General features: G+C 32.9%; 1 protein-coding gene across 3 annotated transcripts in view; it reads right to left on the bottom strand.

Moving 5' to 3' along the window:
* Kcnt2 (potassium sodium-activated channel subfamily T member 2) overlaps positions 1 to 15,985 on the bottom strand; it is a 353,892-nt gene that overhangs the window by 71,568 nt on the left and 266,339 nt on the right. For all 3 annotated transcript variants that reach the window (XM_075988160.1, XM_075988159.1, XM_075988161.1), the window contains 5 exons: positions 12,485 to 12,634; positions 10,759 to 10,988; positions 8,128 to 8,341; positions 5,166 to 5,271; positions 1,455 to 1,627 (listed from right to left, as the gene is read on the bottom strand). In XM_075988160.1, coding sequence (XP_075844275.1) covers positions 1,455 to 1,627; positions 5,166 to 5,271; positions 8,128 to 8,341; positions 10,759 to 10,988; positions 12,485 to 12,634 — 873 coding nt within the window. The remainder of the gene's footprint in view (positions 1 to 1,454; positions 1,628 to 5,165; positions 5,272 to 8,127; positions 8,342 to 10,758; positions 10,989 to 12,484; positions 12,635 to 15,985) is intronic.

Raw genomic sequence — 15,985 nt, 5'->3', positions numbered from 1 at the left:
CTAACGGAGCTTTCAGACATTTTGTGTGATTAACCACATTCAGAAAATAGGGATATATACAAAGAATCACAGAACTATACAAATCTATTGAATGAACCAATACTCTAGGATTCAGAAATGATAATGACTTTTTCTTCAAAATATAATGGAATGTATTAGATTTTGAATAAAATTTTGAATGGAATGGTTTGAACTATGTTTGATATGATAATGAGGTAAAGGGGAATAAATGGATGAGTTAAGACTACTTTATAAGAATGGAGACTAAAAATGAGGAGTATACTTCTATTTCATAAGTAGGACATTACTCCAGAAGAAAATGAGTATTTTTAGAGGTGGTTAGTGAAAAGTTACATATCAGGAACCAAAATTTAATATTGAAATATTATGAGGAAGAGGACAGACCGGTCCAGCTTGAGTACTATCAGAGGATGTTCTGAACACAGTCCACTTCTTTCTTTTGATGGTCTTCCTTCTATATTTTTATAACTGGGGATTTTAATTGAGTTAACCTTTCTAGTCATTCACCATGAGGATACCACAGTAGTCTGCTATGGCCATTTTTTTATATTGTTTGTCGCATTATAAGGCCATCCCATAGAAAATTAGCTCCAAACAAAATATTTTACTTAGTTAACTGAAGTGTTTATAATAACAATTTGGAAGCTCTGCAGCTTCTCCCCAGAGAACCTCTAGAATTCAGAGTGTATTGAAAACACTGGGAAGGAGCTTGACAATTCTTCTATTGTTATGGCCATACTACACACTGATTGTCAAGCTCCTGGTGTTTGCTTTCATATACTTTAATATCTGCTAACACTGTGCTCATGACAACCAATTTGTGAAGGGCACTGTAACTTTAAAATAAAATCATTTTGACCATTTCATTCAGGGACTTATGTATTCATCTGTAGGATTTTCTAAATGCTTAAGTAGTCATATTTTAAAAAGTAATCCAATCAAAAAGTTTATAGATATACAGAGGTGATGCTGCACAACTGGTTTTTTGTTATTGTATATGAACATCATCATAAGTAAAATACACAGTGACATTCTAAGCTATAACATATAAAGGTAGATCAATAAATGCTTTTCTGATAATTTATGGTTAAAGAACAAAACTGTACAATTTTGACAGGTGTCTTCCATGCCTGTTGTTTAAATTGAAGAAATTTGCAAAAGATATTTCAATGGCTACTTTCAACTGGTACAGTGAGTAGATGACCATTTGCATATTCATTTCAAATAAAAGTTTCCAACTCAATGATATTTGAGTAGTATTGATGAAACATACTATAATCAATAATGTTTTCCATCATAGCATATACTCTATCTCCCAACGAATTCTGTACCATAATGTATCTGATTTAAAGTAGTATCAGTAAATTTAAGTAAATTATTTTAATGTACAGTAAAATTAAAATATCTGTCTGTGTATCTTAAAATATACTTACGGGTTATCCAATAGCAGAACTATGGGATTTAATTCTTTCTTTGGTCTATAATATGCCCTGAGAGGTACAATAAAATTATATAATCCATTTCCAGCTGTTTCAGCTGCAACTATAATTAGTTTATTTTTGAATCCATAGGCTTTTGCGTCCTCATAGTAGTTATGCTGGCAACTCTAGGGAAGAAAAATTATACAAAGAAATGCCATTTTTACACTCCACTAAAATTGGGTCAAAGAATTTAGGATCTATGGTTATGTAAATTTTATCTAAGTAGTTTTCTATCAGATTGGAGCACAGTTACATTTGTCTTTACCTAGTTCTCCAGCTTGATGTGGGCAAACAGTGATGAATAATGAAAAGGAGAGGTAGGATACACCTGATGCTGAAAGTGGACGAGGCGTGTCCTGCTCGCACTGCGAGCTAAAAGTTGCTTCAGTACAGTCACTCAGCATCTATTTTGATACAGCACTGACATGTGACTCCCATTTTGAAAATACCTTGATGCTAAAAAGCCTCAGGGATAGTCCCATTACTAGCTACTTAAAGTTATGAAATAAAAAAGGAAATAAAACAGAAAACTAGAAAAGATGAAAACTGAACTGTTTAAGTCCATACCCGGGTTAAAGAGTAAAAAGCAATACATACAAAGCAAAGCACAACACTTGATCAGAACTCACTACAGAGCTGAAGTGAGCACAAAATTGTTAGAAAACTAATTTAATTTCTAAAAAGTTAGACTCAGAAGAAATTAATTAACATTACTAAATCAAGACAATTTTCAATCTAAATTATCTGTGTATTAACGGACTTATTAGATTTTTTCTTCATCATTTTAATGTCTCTACATAAACTTTTCATTTATCTGAGTCAGTATTATTTGCTTCTTTGTGTGTTCTTTAACTATAAAGTATCCATTGCATTAGTCTTTAATAAAATTATTTTTATATGGTGGAAATGAAGCACCATGTGTGAATAAAAATAAGAAAACAATTATATCTATAAAGATTTCAGATTTTGATGCTACAAGAGTCACAAAATATTGTGGAATATGTTTAAAGAAATAAGAAAAAGGCACTTAAAGAATCAACAAAATCCTAGTTAATATTCAAAACAGTTGTTTAAATATCTTATATTTAATTTTATATATTCTCTCGTGTTGAACAATATAACTCAAAAGTTAATTCAGAGTTGAAGATACAGGTCAGTCAGTGGTAAAGCACATTCTGAGTATGGGTGAAACACCAAGCTCAATTCCCAATAGTGAAAAAAAATTAAATAACTTATTTAATGTAGTTGAAAAACTCAATTACAGAACAGAGATGAAATAGCAACCCAGATGCAAATACAAAGCAAAAATAAAAGCTACAAGCTGAAATAGAAATCACAGTCAGAAAGAAACCTTATTCAAATAAATATTGACTGAGAATTTTCTAGGAGTGAACAAAGCAGAAAGCCTCAAAGAATCAGTGAATGCTAATCCAAATGAATAAACAAAGTCACATATTCCCACACATTATTAAGAAAGCAGAGGCCAGCCATGACTATGGGACATTAATTATCCATGAAAAAAAGAGTGATTAGCTACAAAAGATAACAATAAGAATGATGGATATTTATAGTAGTCAGAAGGATAGAGGCATGGAAGAAAGAAGCTATTGCAAAGGTAGACACCAAGCTCACCATCCGTCTAGAATAAAGATGAAAGGCATCCAAGGGAAGACATAATGAAAAAAATTGTCAACCACCAAATCTCACTTGCAGAAATTTCAAAAGTTGAAAATAAGGCTGTATGAAAATGATCTAGTAAGTAGAGAAAAAATATCTAAAGCAAGAGAATGGTAAAGAAGAGAAGCAATAAGTCCTCATAAGATACTGGGTAGAGATTTTTATAGTTCTGATATTCAGAATCTACAGCCATATAAAGAAATAGATAAGGTCACCAAGAAAGGGATTGAAGAATACCGATGAGTGAAGGCTTAGAAAGGTTAGAACTGCAACACCCATGAAATATCACAGGTAAGAGAACTTTATGGCTCATGAAGATATAGAAGGGACACAGTCATTAAGAAAATCCAAAGAGACAATCCGAAGTTAGTGTTGAAACACTTTGGCACTGGGACAGAATGATAATGCCATTCCAATCCACACACTTCACAGACACAGTGGAGCCAACTGGTTAATGCCACCCCATCATCCCAAAGTAAACTTCCATTTTCAGAGCAGACCCTATATACAAGTCTAATGTTAATAAGACAGCAAAATAATCTCCTCTATAGGCATGAATCAATAAAACTACATATTTTTCTTTATTAATGTAGCAAAAAGCCATTAATATACTGCTTTTAAAGGTCCTCTACTGGGGCGATATCTTTTCTTTTGAAGAGCTGAGTCTTACAATGAGAATTAGATTAGTCGCTTGAAGATAATTCACGTTTACTCTTTTGGTTTCCTGATGCTTCCCGACTCTCTCTCTATATATATAAGCACCACGAAGTGAATTCAGGCATCAAAGTACCTAAGATATATGTCAAGAATCTTCTTGAAGGAAACCATCAAAAGTACTATATTTGAACATGACTTAGGAAACTGTAATCTTGGAAGAAGTCTTATTTAGCAAAACACAACAGAGATTACCTGTAACAGCAAATGTTTCAAAAATAAAAGTTAAAAAAGAGGACATCAAAATACTAAGGGCCTGAGAAATAGAATTCCCAATGAAAATGGAGCTATATGGAATACTTATGAGAAAGAGAAAGAAGCACTGGCCAACTTGAAATAGATGAAGTTTAGAGCTCACAAATATTCTTTCAGTCTTCTTCAAAAGTAGCAAAAAACAACATTTGTAACTGAGAAAACAGCAAGCATATTAAAATGAATTGAAACACAATTCAATAATTAACTATCTTAAATTAAATTTAATGACTAACATAACCCTTCTAAGAACACTATAGCATTAAAATTATGTTCATTTTACAAATAAGAAAGCTGCACGTCATTGTGGCTTTCTTAAGTTGTCCAGAACATGAATGGGTGCTGCAATTATAATTTTAACCAAAAGAATAAATGAAAAAAATCCCTGATTAGGAGTCAAGATATGTTTGAATCTCTTTAAGGTATATTATGTTTCACTTTAGCCTTTTCCTCATTACTCAGGAGAACAAAATCAAAGAAAAAGAGAAAAATGATCACATTCTCAGACTTTTCTGTTTGAGTAAATTCTTTAAAGCCTTCAGGCAGGAAGAGAGAACTATTTGAAAAATGTGGGAATGAGATATGAGGCAAGACACATACATCAGCTTCCACCTAGTCACAAATGTACTTGTCTCATTTAATCAACAGATTTAAAAAAACACATAGATTTAATATGCTACCAAACACAAATTGTAACTAAATAGTAACCAAAAGTAATTTAACAGTTTTTATGCCTCTGTCTTTCCTTTAATAAAATAACACAAGTTGGCTACTTAAATAGATGGATAAAGTTGTTTGAGAGGATAAAAGCAAAATTAACCATTTTATGATATCATGATTATATGTAATGTACTTTATATGTTTTTAAGTATTTATCATGTTTATAAGTAATACACTTTATCATATTTATACTTTCAATGAAGTATTTTGAACAAATTGTATAAATGTATTTAAATGTGTTCAATAGTTCATGGTATAATTTTATTTTTGGAGAGAATAGCACCAACAAGTAACCATTACCTTGTCTAATCTTAAGCAGCAGAAGGGCACTTTTTCTTGAAGCAGGTGACAAAAAGTAGGTGAACTTCCTATGTATGGAGAGTAAGGTGGGTAGCCCTTGGCATATCTGGAAAGCAATATAAGATGTTACTCCTGGAGATTTCATGGAGAGCTAGACCCCGCAGATATGACCCTGATCTTCTGTTTGATTACATTAGAATTAAAAGCCTATGCTTCTAGCTTATTAAGAAAATCACATGATCTTCAAAATGTGAAGTAAATTATGATTAAATATGACTCAATATAAAGTTTTGTGATATATATTTTTAAATAGTTGAGAAAGTATTTCCTGTCATGTAAAAACTATATGGTTTGAATTCTCGACTAATGAAATCATCATCAATGAACCACAGCCCTTGTTGGTTACTGGGATCAGCAGCAATGAACCACAGATATTGTTGTTCAATGAAACCAGCATCAGTGGACCACAGCCATTAACACTCAGGTTGACCTGAATAATGGGGTTTTTGTGTTTGATTCAGCTAGAGAAATGAGCAACTGCAACAAGAAACATAGATACACAATTGTCATTTCCTTTCAGAAAACATTTCTCAATCATCATTCTTGAAGACATAAACATGTATCCATAACAAATAGCAATGTTATGCCTTACAAAGTATACTTAAGGCAGACTGCATTATAATGTTTTGCTGTATCGATATTCATTAGCCATGCACACATTACTAAAGGAGAAAAAGTAAGTTAATTAGTGAAAAACAGGGGTTTTCCTGGAATTGTTCTTAAAATATTATCAGAGACATTTAGTTTGTTTACTGACTTTTCAAATCAGCCACCTGCACATTTTGGCTACACCAGTGTAGAACATGGAACTTCTAAAGGGCAGAAGCATAAAAGTTAATTAGCAAATAAAAGAAAATTACTTGAAGCAACATTTTCTCATTCAAAAGGGAGGCTCTTGATTTTTGGTAACGTTTCCTGTGATATAAAGTTAAGGCCTTGTTGATAGTACTTTCTAGATGCTGGGTTTTTTGCACATTAAATTGTGCACATTTTATAAATTTAGAAGCTGCAGTTATCACTGTTACTTTCATATCTCTTTGATTTTCTTATAAAACAGTTCTTTTACCTCTCCATGATCTAGAAATCTAAGAAAAAGTATTTAATTAACAGTTTAAAACATTTCCCATAAGAATGGTTGCCAGCAGGGATGGTGCCCAGTCTGCTTGTTTCTCATCCTATATTTTCCAAATGTACTTGAGCATTTGGACCACAGAATACTTTGAGACAAGACTTTGTCTTCATGTATATTGACATTGTATGAAACAAATAGAAATTGTGGATGAATTTCAAGTTTATTTTTCTGAGTTTCAAAGACAGCTCATTTTCAGTTCAATAAAGCGTGAAATGAATTTTTATGACCACAAATGTGAGAGTGAGACTGAGACCTGATCAGCGATGACTGTCCTGGTACACCTTGTCACAATGACAACACTTGTAGGGACTAATGCCATTGGTTGCTCAGTACTAAACATCAAAGGAGCACTTTTCTCCATCGTTTTAATTAGGCTTTATATAATGCAAGGAGGTGGCAACAAACAATTTACAAATAAATTGAAGTCACACTATTAGTTTGTAAACAAGCATCATAAGACAAAACTGGGATGGAATAAATCTTTTGAGATAGCAGGTCAATATTGTAGACCACTGTTCTTTCAGCTTTCCAATGGTAACATAATGCAGAGAATAGCACGTGTTAACATGTATGACAGGCTTAAATATGCTGACTTCTATACAGGTAGATACTGTAAGAGAATGGAAGTTTAATGAAGGAAGAATATGTCTTTCATTTGTAAATTTAAATTATTTCTAGCCTCCAAATATAAAAGGAATTCTAAATGGTGAAATGAGAAAACATTTCATGTTAGTATGTCATTTGATAAACTTCTGCACTTAATGATGGTTTAATTTTGCTTTGAACTTGACAGACTTAAAAATCATCTAGAAAATATGTTTATAGGTGAAGATGATTCCAAAGAAGTTTAACTGATATGACCAGACTCACTGTGAATGTAGGCAGTATTATCTCAGAGGCTGAGGTCCTACACTTAACAAAAAGGAGAACATCAGATAGGCACCAGCATTCCACCCATCTCTGCTCCTGAGTGCACCATGTGAACAGCCATCTGTTGTCACCAGGCCTTCTCTGTCATGATCAAATGTGATCTCAAACTGTGACCCAAAATAGACCTTTCTGTACTTAGGTTACTTTGGATTTTTTCACAATAGTGAGAAATGTAAACTTCAAAATGGATGTGAATGAAAGAAATTAAAGATATAAGTGCAGTAGAATAAAATACAACTTTGAAAATGCAACTTATATTACTCACAAACAAAATTGTATATTTTTACATTAAGTTAAAGATAATTTAGGAAAAATAGGGCTGGAAGTTTATATTGAAGGCAGAAAATCAATGTCTTATAATACTCTGTAGTGAGAAAATGATTAATAGAGAACTATTTGAGCAATGATTCTGGATCATCCAGAAGGAAACAAAAATATTCCCTTCCTTAATTTTAAAGTTTATCCCTTGATAAGAAACTATAGGCAACTGGCGACATGAGAATGAGTCTTCTCCAATGATGAGCCATCTGGTATGTTATCCAATCCAAAGTAGTCAACAATAAACACATGAATATATAAGCAACACTAAGTAGACTCCACAGAATGTTTTTATATATACATGTTTATATATGGAAAAATAATTATTAATGAAGATGTCATTCATTCATTAATGAAGAGATTGAGGGGGAAGTGGGAATATACTGAAGGAGATGGAGGGTGAATGTTAACATGGGAATGATGTGAATAATGTATCCGTGTAGGATATTCTTCAAAAATTAAACTAAAACGTGTTAGCAAAAACAAAAGCAGACAAACAAAAACTTAGAAAATCAAACCTACTCTAAATTTGAAGAGGTTTCTTCATCTGGTGTAGTTTCATCTTCTGATTGGTCACTTAAAAGATCACATGTTTGAATTGATGATGAATCTGCAACCTCTAAAACAGGAGCAATACTAGGTCTTCTTAATTCTTTGCTTCCTTCTGAAGGAAGAGCCAGGGTAGGGCCACTTGCTGCCCTACAACTTGTGTCTTGCAAGTCTATAGCCACGGTACCTAAAACAACAAAACATGAAAATCCATTAGGACATTTCTAGTAGCTATGTCATAATTATCACTTGGTGGTTAAAATAAAGGAAATGTTATCACATTATTAGGGTGGCTGTGTGTCTGCCTATCTGTGTCTGCTTGCCTGTCTGCCGGCCTAACTAATAGCTATTAACGCTGAAAACTTGATTCTTTTTCAGTTAAAAATTTCACTGGGTAAGAAATAGTGTATCCATAAATGTATATATCACAACATATATGGGGGGTCAGTTAGACATAGTAACACAAACTTTTAATGTCAATAGTCAGGAGGCATATGCAGGTTGATCTCTGTAAGTGCAAGGGCAGTCTTATCTAACTAGTAAGTTTCAAAGATACCCAATAAGACCCTGCCTCAAATAATTATTTGTTTCATTTCTAGCTTTGGGAGACTCGAGCTTGGATCCAAGTGTGGAAATACGAGAAGCAGTAAGGTATTTAAGAGGTTTGGTCTTCTGTGAAGTCATTATAGGAAGTCCAGCCAGAGTTACTGAAGTGTTTGGGCAAAGATAATGGTGGTGGCTACTAAAACCACATCCAAGAGAAAGAGAGGAGATGTAGGATTTTTTTTTAAGAAGGAATGAATTTTTTTCTTTTGTTTGGCTTTGAGGGATTCAAATTTTATCAAATCAATTTATTGATGCAAAGAAAAGCTATCTAGTATGTTATTATCTTAAAGTTGTAGAAGCGAGTGCACATCTACTACGTTTACCATTATAGATGATCGTGCAGTATGCTAGTACCTCAGAAAGAAAACAGAAAGAAAGAAAAAATGGCATGCCAGGATTTTTTTAAGGACTCTGTCAAAAGCAGATTGAGACACAGCTTCATGCCAACATATCAAAACTCTCCCTCACTTATTATCAATTAGAAGATAATACACATACGTGTCTTCATAGAAATACATTGTGTATTAAATCCTCTCACTTTCAAAGGAATACTTACATAACCTCATCACCAATATATATGACTGTACATCACCTACAAATGCCTAGTTGTTTTCTTTCCTAAGAAGAAAACATATTAAAAAACATGCTCCGTTCTGTTTATCTTCAGTTATCTTGCAAATACTGATATCTACCAGCAGTCTGGGCCCAGAGAAAGAGCATGGTAAATTTATAATCCACAAGAGAGATCTGTAAAAGCAGTTAGGAGTGTAAAAACAAGACTTTCTTTGCACCATCTTTTACTCTTACAAATGTTTTGTTCGTTTTGAGGTCTTTCTCTTTTGCATAAAGAGATAACTTGAGTTTTTGAGGTAGAAAAAAATCAGGGGTAAAGACAGACACAAGGGATATGCAATTTTAAAAGCAGAAGCCAACTCTTTTGAGGATTTTGTAGGGGAGTAAAATGATGAAGCTCAATAGCATATATGTATGTATTGTGTTGTGTAAGGATGGCAGGATGTAGCAATAGCAGCCTGTGATTTAGGATAGTGGTAGACTTAAAAATAATAATAAGGGCAAACCAAATTCAAGTTCAATACCCCAAAAGAGAGAATCAAGAGAATTCACTGAGCAAATGAAGACAATGTACGTAAATTTTACATAAAAAGAATGGCATATATTTCTTAAGCAAGGGATTATACAGTTATTTGTTCACTTGTGGTTTAGTGGAAAAATGTAATTAATTTCATATTGAATGGCTTTATATTACTTCATTATTTTGTAATAAATGCCAAAATAAATGATGAGAGTAAGATGAAGTGAGTCTTGAAAAAAATAAAACAAAACAGAAAACATCGGGAATATTTCCAATCAGCTATTGTATAGACAATTAACAAGAAAAACATACAAGGAAAGCATTTAAAATTAGTAAAACAAAGTAATTATTGAACAGTCTTTGTTAATCTTGCATCTGATGTGGGATACGCCTCTGTATGCTGTGAATATGTTTTATTAACCTTGGTCAATAAAGAAGCTTCCTCGATCTATGCCAGGGCAGAGTATAACTACACAGAAAATCCAAACAGAGATAGAGGGAGAATGAAGGCAAAGTCAGGAGATGCTGGGAAGAGCCACCGGGGAAGCAAGGTGTGAAGTAACAAGCCACTAGACTTGTGGTAAAATGTAGAGTAATAAAAATTGGTTAATTTGAGTTGCAAGAGCTAGTTAATAACAATCCTGAGATAATAGGCCAAACAGTATGTAATTAATATTATTCCTCAGAGTAGTAATTCTGGAATTGACTGTCAAGAGACTAACTGCCAGTAACATGCATTGTTGCTACACCAACAGTTTAGAAATTTACTTCTATGTTATATAATCATGCATAGTTTACAATACACAAGGAAGTTTTGAAACTATAAACCTTTATTAATATAGATGTGTATTTATAATCTTTTAAAACATATAAACTAAAGGCAATTTCAGCAAGCATGTACTGACCCATGCTGGCGATGATGCTGTGGACAGGCAACCTTGAAGGACCATGATAAAATGACCTTGACACATTGCTCTTTCTCTGCTGGTCTTGGTTCTTAAATGCTGAATTTTCTTCTTTGGTAATATTAATATAAAAACATATATCTGAAGCATTCATAATGTATCGAGGACCTGGATTCAGCAAAATGTTTTTATTATCCTCCCTCCTAACACCAATCAAGCAGACACCAAACCTTAATTTAAAAGAAGAATATAAGAGTTTAAGAATTACATTTGGGGAAAAAATTATCTTTATGTTGTTTTAACTGCTTACATTTATAAGAAAATTAATCGAATATAATCTATTAGAACACAGTAACAACATCAAATAACAGAACTAAGAGGCAGGAGAGAATTCTACCATTTGATAATCTTATTTTTAATGACAAAATCAATTCAATTTGTCATAAGAATTATACTATATATATATATATACATTTAAATGACAAAAATATAAAGGAGAATATAAAATATTAGAATGCTGGTCATATAATAAAGGTAATTGTGTTTTATATTTTTAGGATAACTACTAATGTCAAAATAATGAATAATATTTCTTACCTTTTTCAAAATATTTACAATCTATTGGAATAAGGGAGACTTTTATAAAATGCCATGTGAAAAGAAAATGATGTCTCTTAATCACCCTTACTATCGTTTCTACAACCTCTCATATATTCAGCTTTAGAAAGAAATATTTAAAATAGTCGCCAATGGTTGTACATGTTCAGGAGAAAAAATTAAACATGTTGAAAGTAATATATTGTTAAAATATTTCTTATTTCTCTTTGGTGATGTGCAAACTTTCAAAATTCATCTTAAAACCTCATTGAGTGAGTAAAATTGGAAATATATGTATTAGCCAAATATGTATCAATAAAGCCACTGAGAATTAAAGTGAGTACACTATATATTAGTTAAGGGAATATATTACTACAAAGTACCCAAATAAATTACATTTAATTACTTTAATATAGATAATTTTTGATATACTTTTGTATTCCTTAAAAATTAATTTTGTCAATAAAGGAGAGGAAAAACAAATCATCCTGACTAAGCTAGAAAGTGTATATATGTATTTAACATTCCTTTTGGACAATGGAAAGGTTATAATCAAATTATTATTTATTTACTTTTGGATAATTGTGTGTTGTTTCAGAAGCAAAAGTTGAAAATCAGTAACCATGATTAGGCTTGTGCACATAGTGATATTGAGGGCAGCCTAAACTACATGAGACCAAGAATCAAAAGGTCAAAGGGGGAAAATGTGATTTTTTTTTCTTTCTAACTTTGTTCTTCATCTGTTTCTGTTACTGTAAATACATACACACATATATAACTATATATATATAACAAAATACATATTATATATTAAATATATACACACACACAACATTTTAAATTCCATTTATGTAAAAAGATTTAATGTTTTATGGTTGTTAATTCTTAACTGCCCAGGATGTTATGTGGGTCACAGATGTAGTAGAGTAGACATCACTTAGATAGTTTTCTCTTGGTAAACTTGACTTGTAGATACTAAATGTTCATAGTTTAAATGTAACAAAATTGATGCTAAAAAGTCAAAATGCTAGAAACTCATGAGCACCAATATGGGTTGATCTTTGGAAAATAATTTATATATGATCTGATTGACTGATGAGTTAATTCTCCACTGAAAACAGAAACATACTTTTTGTGTGCATGAAAAGAAGCATAGGTAAAACTCTTCCCTTCATATTCAGCAAAAAAAGTACTTTCTTCTAAAACGATGTGATAGACTTCATTTCCAGAGCACCTCCCATACATCTTCTGCCATTGTTCTGGTGACTGCTGACCTTCTCTGCAACATAAGCACACACACATACACGAAGAGGAAAAGACAATGAATGTGGGTCAATGATGCCATTGGCTGGAAAGTCAATCTCTAAGGCCAAGAACCAGTCAACACAATTAGAGGAGATATTACTTTGGGTTCTGAGTTCAGATTAATGACATCACACTAAATTAAATTTAGTTCCACATATAACATGAAAATGATGATTAGTGAGTAGGTAGATAGTAAAATTTTAGAAGACTCAATGTCAGAAATATTTATTCTGGCAATGGAACCATGATTCAAAGATGTGAATCACTTCAGTTTGTGGAAATGCTGCACCCAAGTCCAGTGTGCAGAACTTGATTCATTGTCTCTGTCATAAGGCAAAATTTTCTTTATGATACACCTTGACTCTTATAGATACTGAATTTGATTCATGTTTAATTTTTTTTTCATGATATCAATTTGAGTTTGCAAAAGTATGTAATGTTAACTTTTGCCAATTTAATAATCAATACTCTTCTCATGTTATGTATGCCTCAAGAAAAGACAGATATTGATGTAGTATGATTTTAATTGGTCTTAATAATAAAAACCTAGAGTCATATATTAGGGGGTGAAAACTGAAAGATCAGAAAAACAAAGCAGTCAGATCTTTAATCCCAGTACAATGGAGGTGAATATGGGAAGGAATATGGCTGGGCAGAGAGTGAAATATAAATCTGGAGGAAACAGTAGCTCAAGGCATTCAGTCTGAGGATTCCTAGAGAGAAACACGATCACCCATTCTGTCTGAGGATTCTGCTGAGGTAAGAACAAGTGGTTGGCTTTTCGGCTTCTCTCATCTTTTAGCATTTACCCCCATATCTGACTCAGGGTTTTAATGATTAAAAAAATTAGAATTCCTGCTATATATTTGAGAAATACTCTTTTAAAAAAGGGTCCAGAAATAGATATGATATTTATAACCCTTTAATTCATGTATTGCTTTCATTCATAGGCTAGTATTTGTATGTAAGGCCTTTGGGTATGGTAGGCAATAACAGTAAATACCAGAGTGAATTAGAGCCATCATCAGTTCTGAAGAGCTAGCCTGTTCATTCTACTACACAAGAATACAGCCCAGAGTAAGAAATCTGCAATTCAGAAGCTGTAGTTCAGGACTGACAAGTCAAAACCTAAATTTTAGACTTCTGAACACCTGAAATGTGAAAAATAAAGTTTTCTTGTATATAGACCACTCACTCTTTGACAATGTGTAATACCAATTAAAAGTAGAATAAGATGGTATACAAGAGGGATGCTAATGGTGCTTAAATAAAGAAGACATATACATTAAGAATAAAACTTATGGTTTCTTTAGCTCTAAAATGTTCTACCTAATTCCGAGGCTTTGGAAATTCAATTCATACAAAAATCATAAAAAAACCATAGCTGATTAAAAACCTTCTGTTTCATGCTACTATTGCACATATAAACTATGCTGTAGACAGACTGAGATCTCTCTGAACCTGTGTGTGAAATAATTCTTTTTATTCCTCTAAGTTGTTTCTCTCAGATATTTTGTCATAGAAACAATGATAGTAAATATATTAAGAATGATGATTCCTTGTGGAGAAAGAATTCTTTTTGGCAAACCAAATTATCCATGGACCAAAGAACAATTTGGCAAAATTGTATTTGGCAAACATCAAAGCCTACTGAAGGTCCAGCAATATCAGAGAACAGGCTGGCAATTCATCATGGCTTATTTGAGATACAAAATGATCTCAGTGTCAGAGAGCTGTTATGCAAATGTACTAAAATCCCTTCAAGAGAATCAAAAACCTAATTCACAAGCTGAAATGGGAACACAATGTGGTACTGAGGAAGAGAGCAAAAGCGATGGGACTCAGCCCAGGCCAGATTCAACAAAAATCCTTCATGAAGTGTTTCTCATCTTGCTACTTCATAACCTTACTTCCCCTCTCCGGAAGCACCTTATCATTAGGAGTCCTTATCTTCATGACTTCTTTAATATCTTGTAAAAAGTAACCAAGAACATTTGCTTTTCAATTATTGTAAAGATGTAGACTTTTCTTCATGAAACTTGGGCCTTTTATTTGAAAGAATATGTGGAAATTTCATCAAATACTAATAGCAATAAAAAAGTCTCACAAAGCAGTGACTGAGTACAAAGAAGATTTTAGATTGAATGCTATAATAATTAACAAAATGGAGGGAGTAGTTACAGCCTACTAAGAATAAACAGGAGAAGAAAGCTTTAAGGAGAAAAACGAAGGGAAAAGGAGCCTACGTTTTCAACGGGTAATTTCAGTGTCTGTAGGATGACCCAAGAACTCCAATACTGAAAGTCCAAGGGTTCACAAAAATATAAATGAAGAAGATTGTTTGTAGCTTTCCTGAAGAAATCCATGTATGACAGCAAGAGTAACAGGTCCTTCCCCTAACCATAGGATTGCCCAATATGGCTAAACAAAAGCAAAAAACTCAATTATTCTGAGTTGATGAAGAAAGATGTGTAGAAGACAGATGACAAAGGAGGGTGCTCATGTAGAAAACAGCAGTCAATACATGTGACATTTGCTTGAAATGACTAGGCAGCCACTGGGGATTTTACACACGTGCAAAAGTATGCACTTAAATTTTATAAAAGTCCTTCTTATAATTGTGCTAAGAAGTTTGAAGAAGAGCAAAGACAAAAGTAGCTGTTTGTTGGGCCCAACTACTAATGATGTGATGGAGAAGGGTCATCTGTCTATTTGTTACTTTCATTGGTTAATAAAGAAACTGCCTTGGCTTTTTGATAGGGCAGGATTTAGATAGGTGGAGTAGACCAAACAGAATGCTAGGAAGAAGAGAAGTGAATCAGTCGCCATGGTTCTTCGACCTGAGACAGATGTAGGCTAGAATCTTTCCCTTTAAGCTACACAGATTATTAGAAATGGGTTAATCAAGATGTGAGAGTTAGCCAAGAAGAGGCTACATATAATGGGCCAAGCACTGTTTAAAAGAATACAATTTGTGTGTTGTTATTTCAGATATAAAGCTAGTATTGGGGGAGCAGGGCGGAACAAAAAGCAGGCCTGCTCCCCTCATCACTACAATGATGGTTACCATCCATGTTCCCTTGAGTTAATCAACTGGTTTGTCCTTTTCCTCATCAATGCTTAAATTTTTAAAGGATTACTAACTCATCTTTGTCTCTAGTGTTGGCCAAACACATTCTCTGTATTGTTACAAAGATGAAGAAAAATATGAAGTTTCACAATCCATGGGAATGATAATGGAGAATATGGACATGTAGATTACCATGATTTGGTCATTATACACAGTATACACAATTGCATTGCAGTTTGCACCCTATTAGATGAG

This window comes from Microtus pennsylvanicus, chromosome 10 (assembly GCF_037038515.1).
Source record: "Microtus pennsylvanicus isolate mMicPen1 chromosome 10, mMicPen1.hap1, whole genome shotgun sequence".
Lineage (NCBI taxonomy): Eukaryota > Metazoa > Chordata > Mammalia > Rodentia > Cricetidae > Microtus > Microtus pennsylvanicus.
Note: the sequence above shows the minus strand (reverse complement) of the source record. Positions and strands in the feature narration are given on the sequence as shown.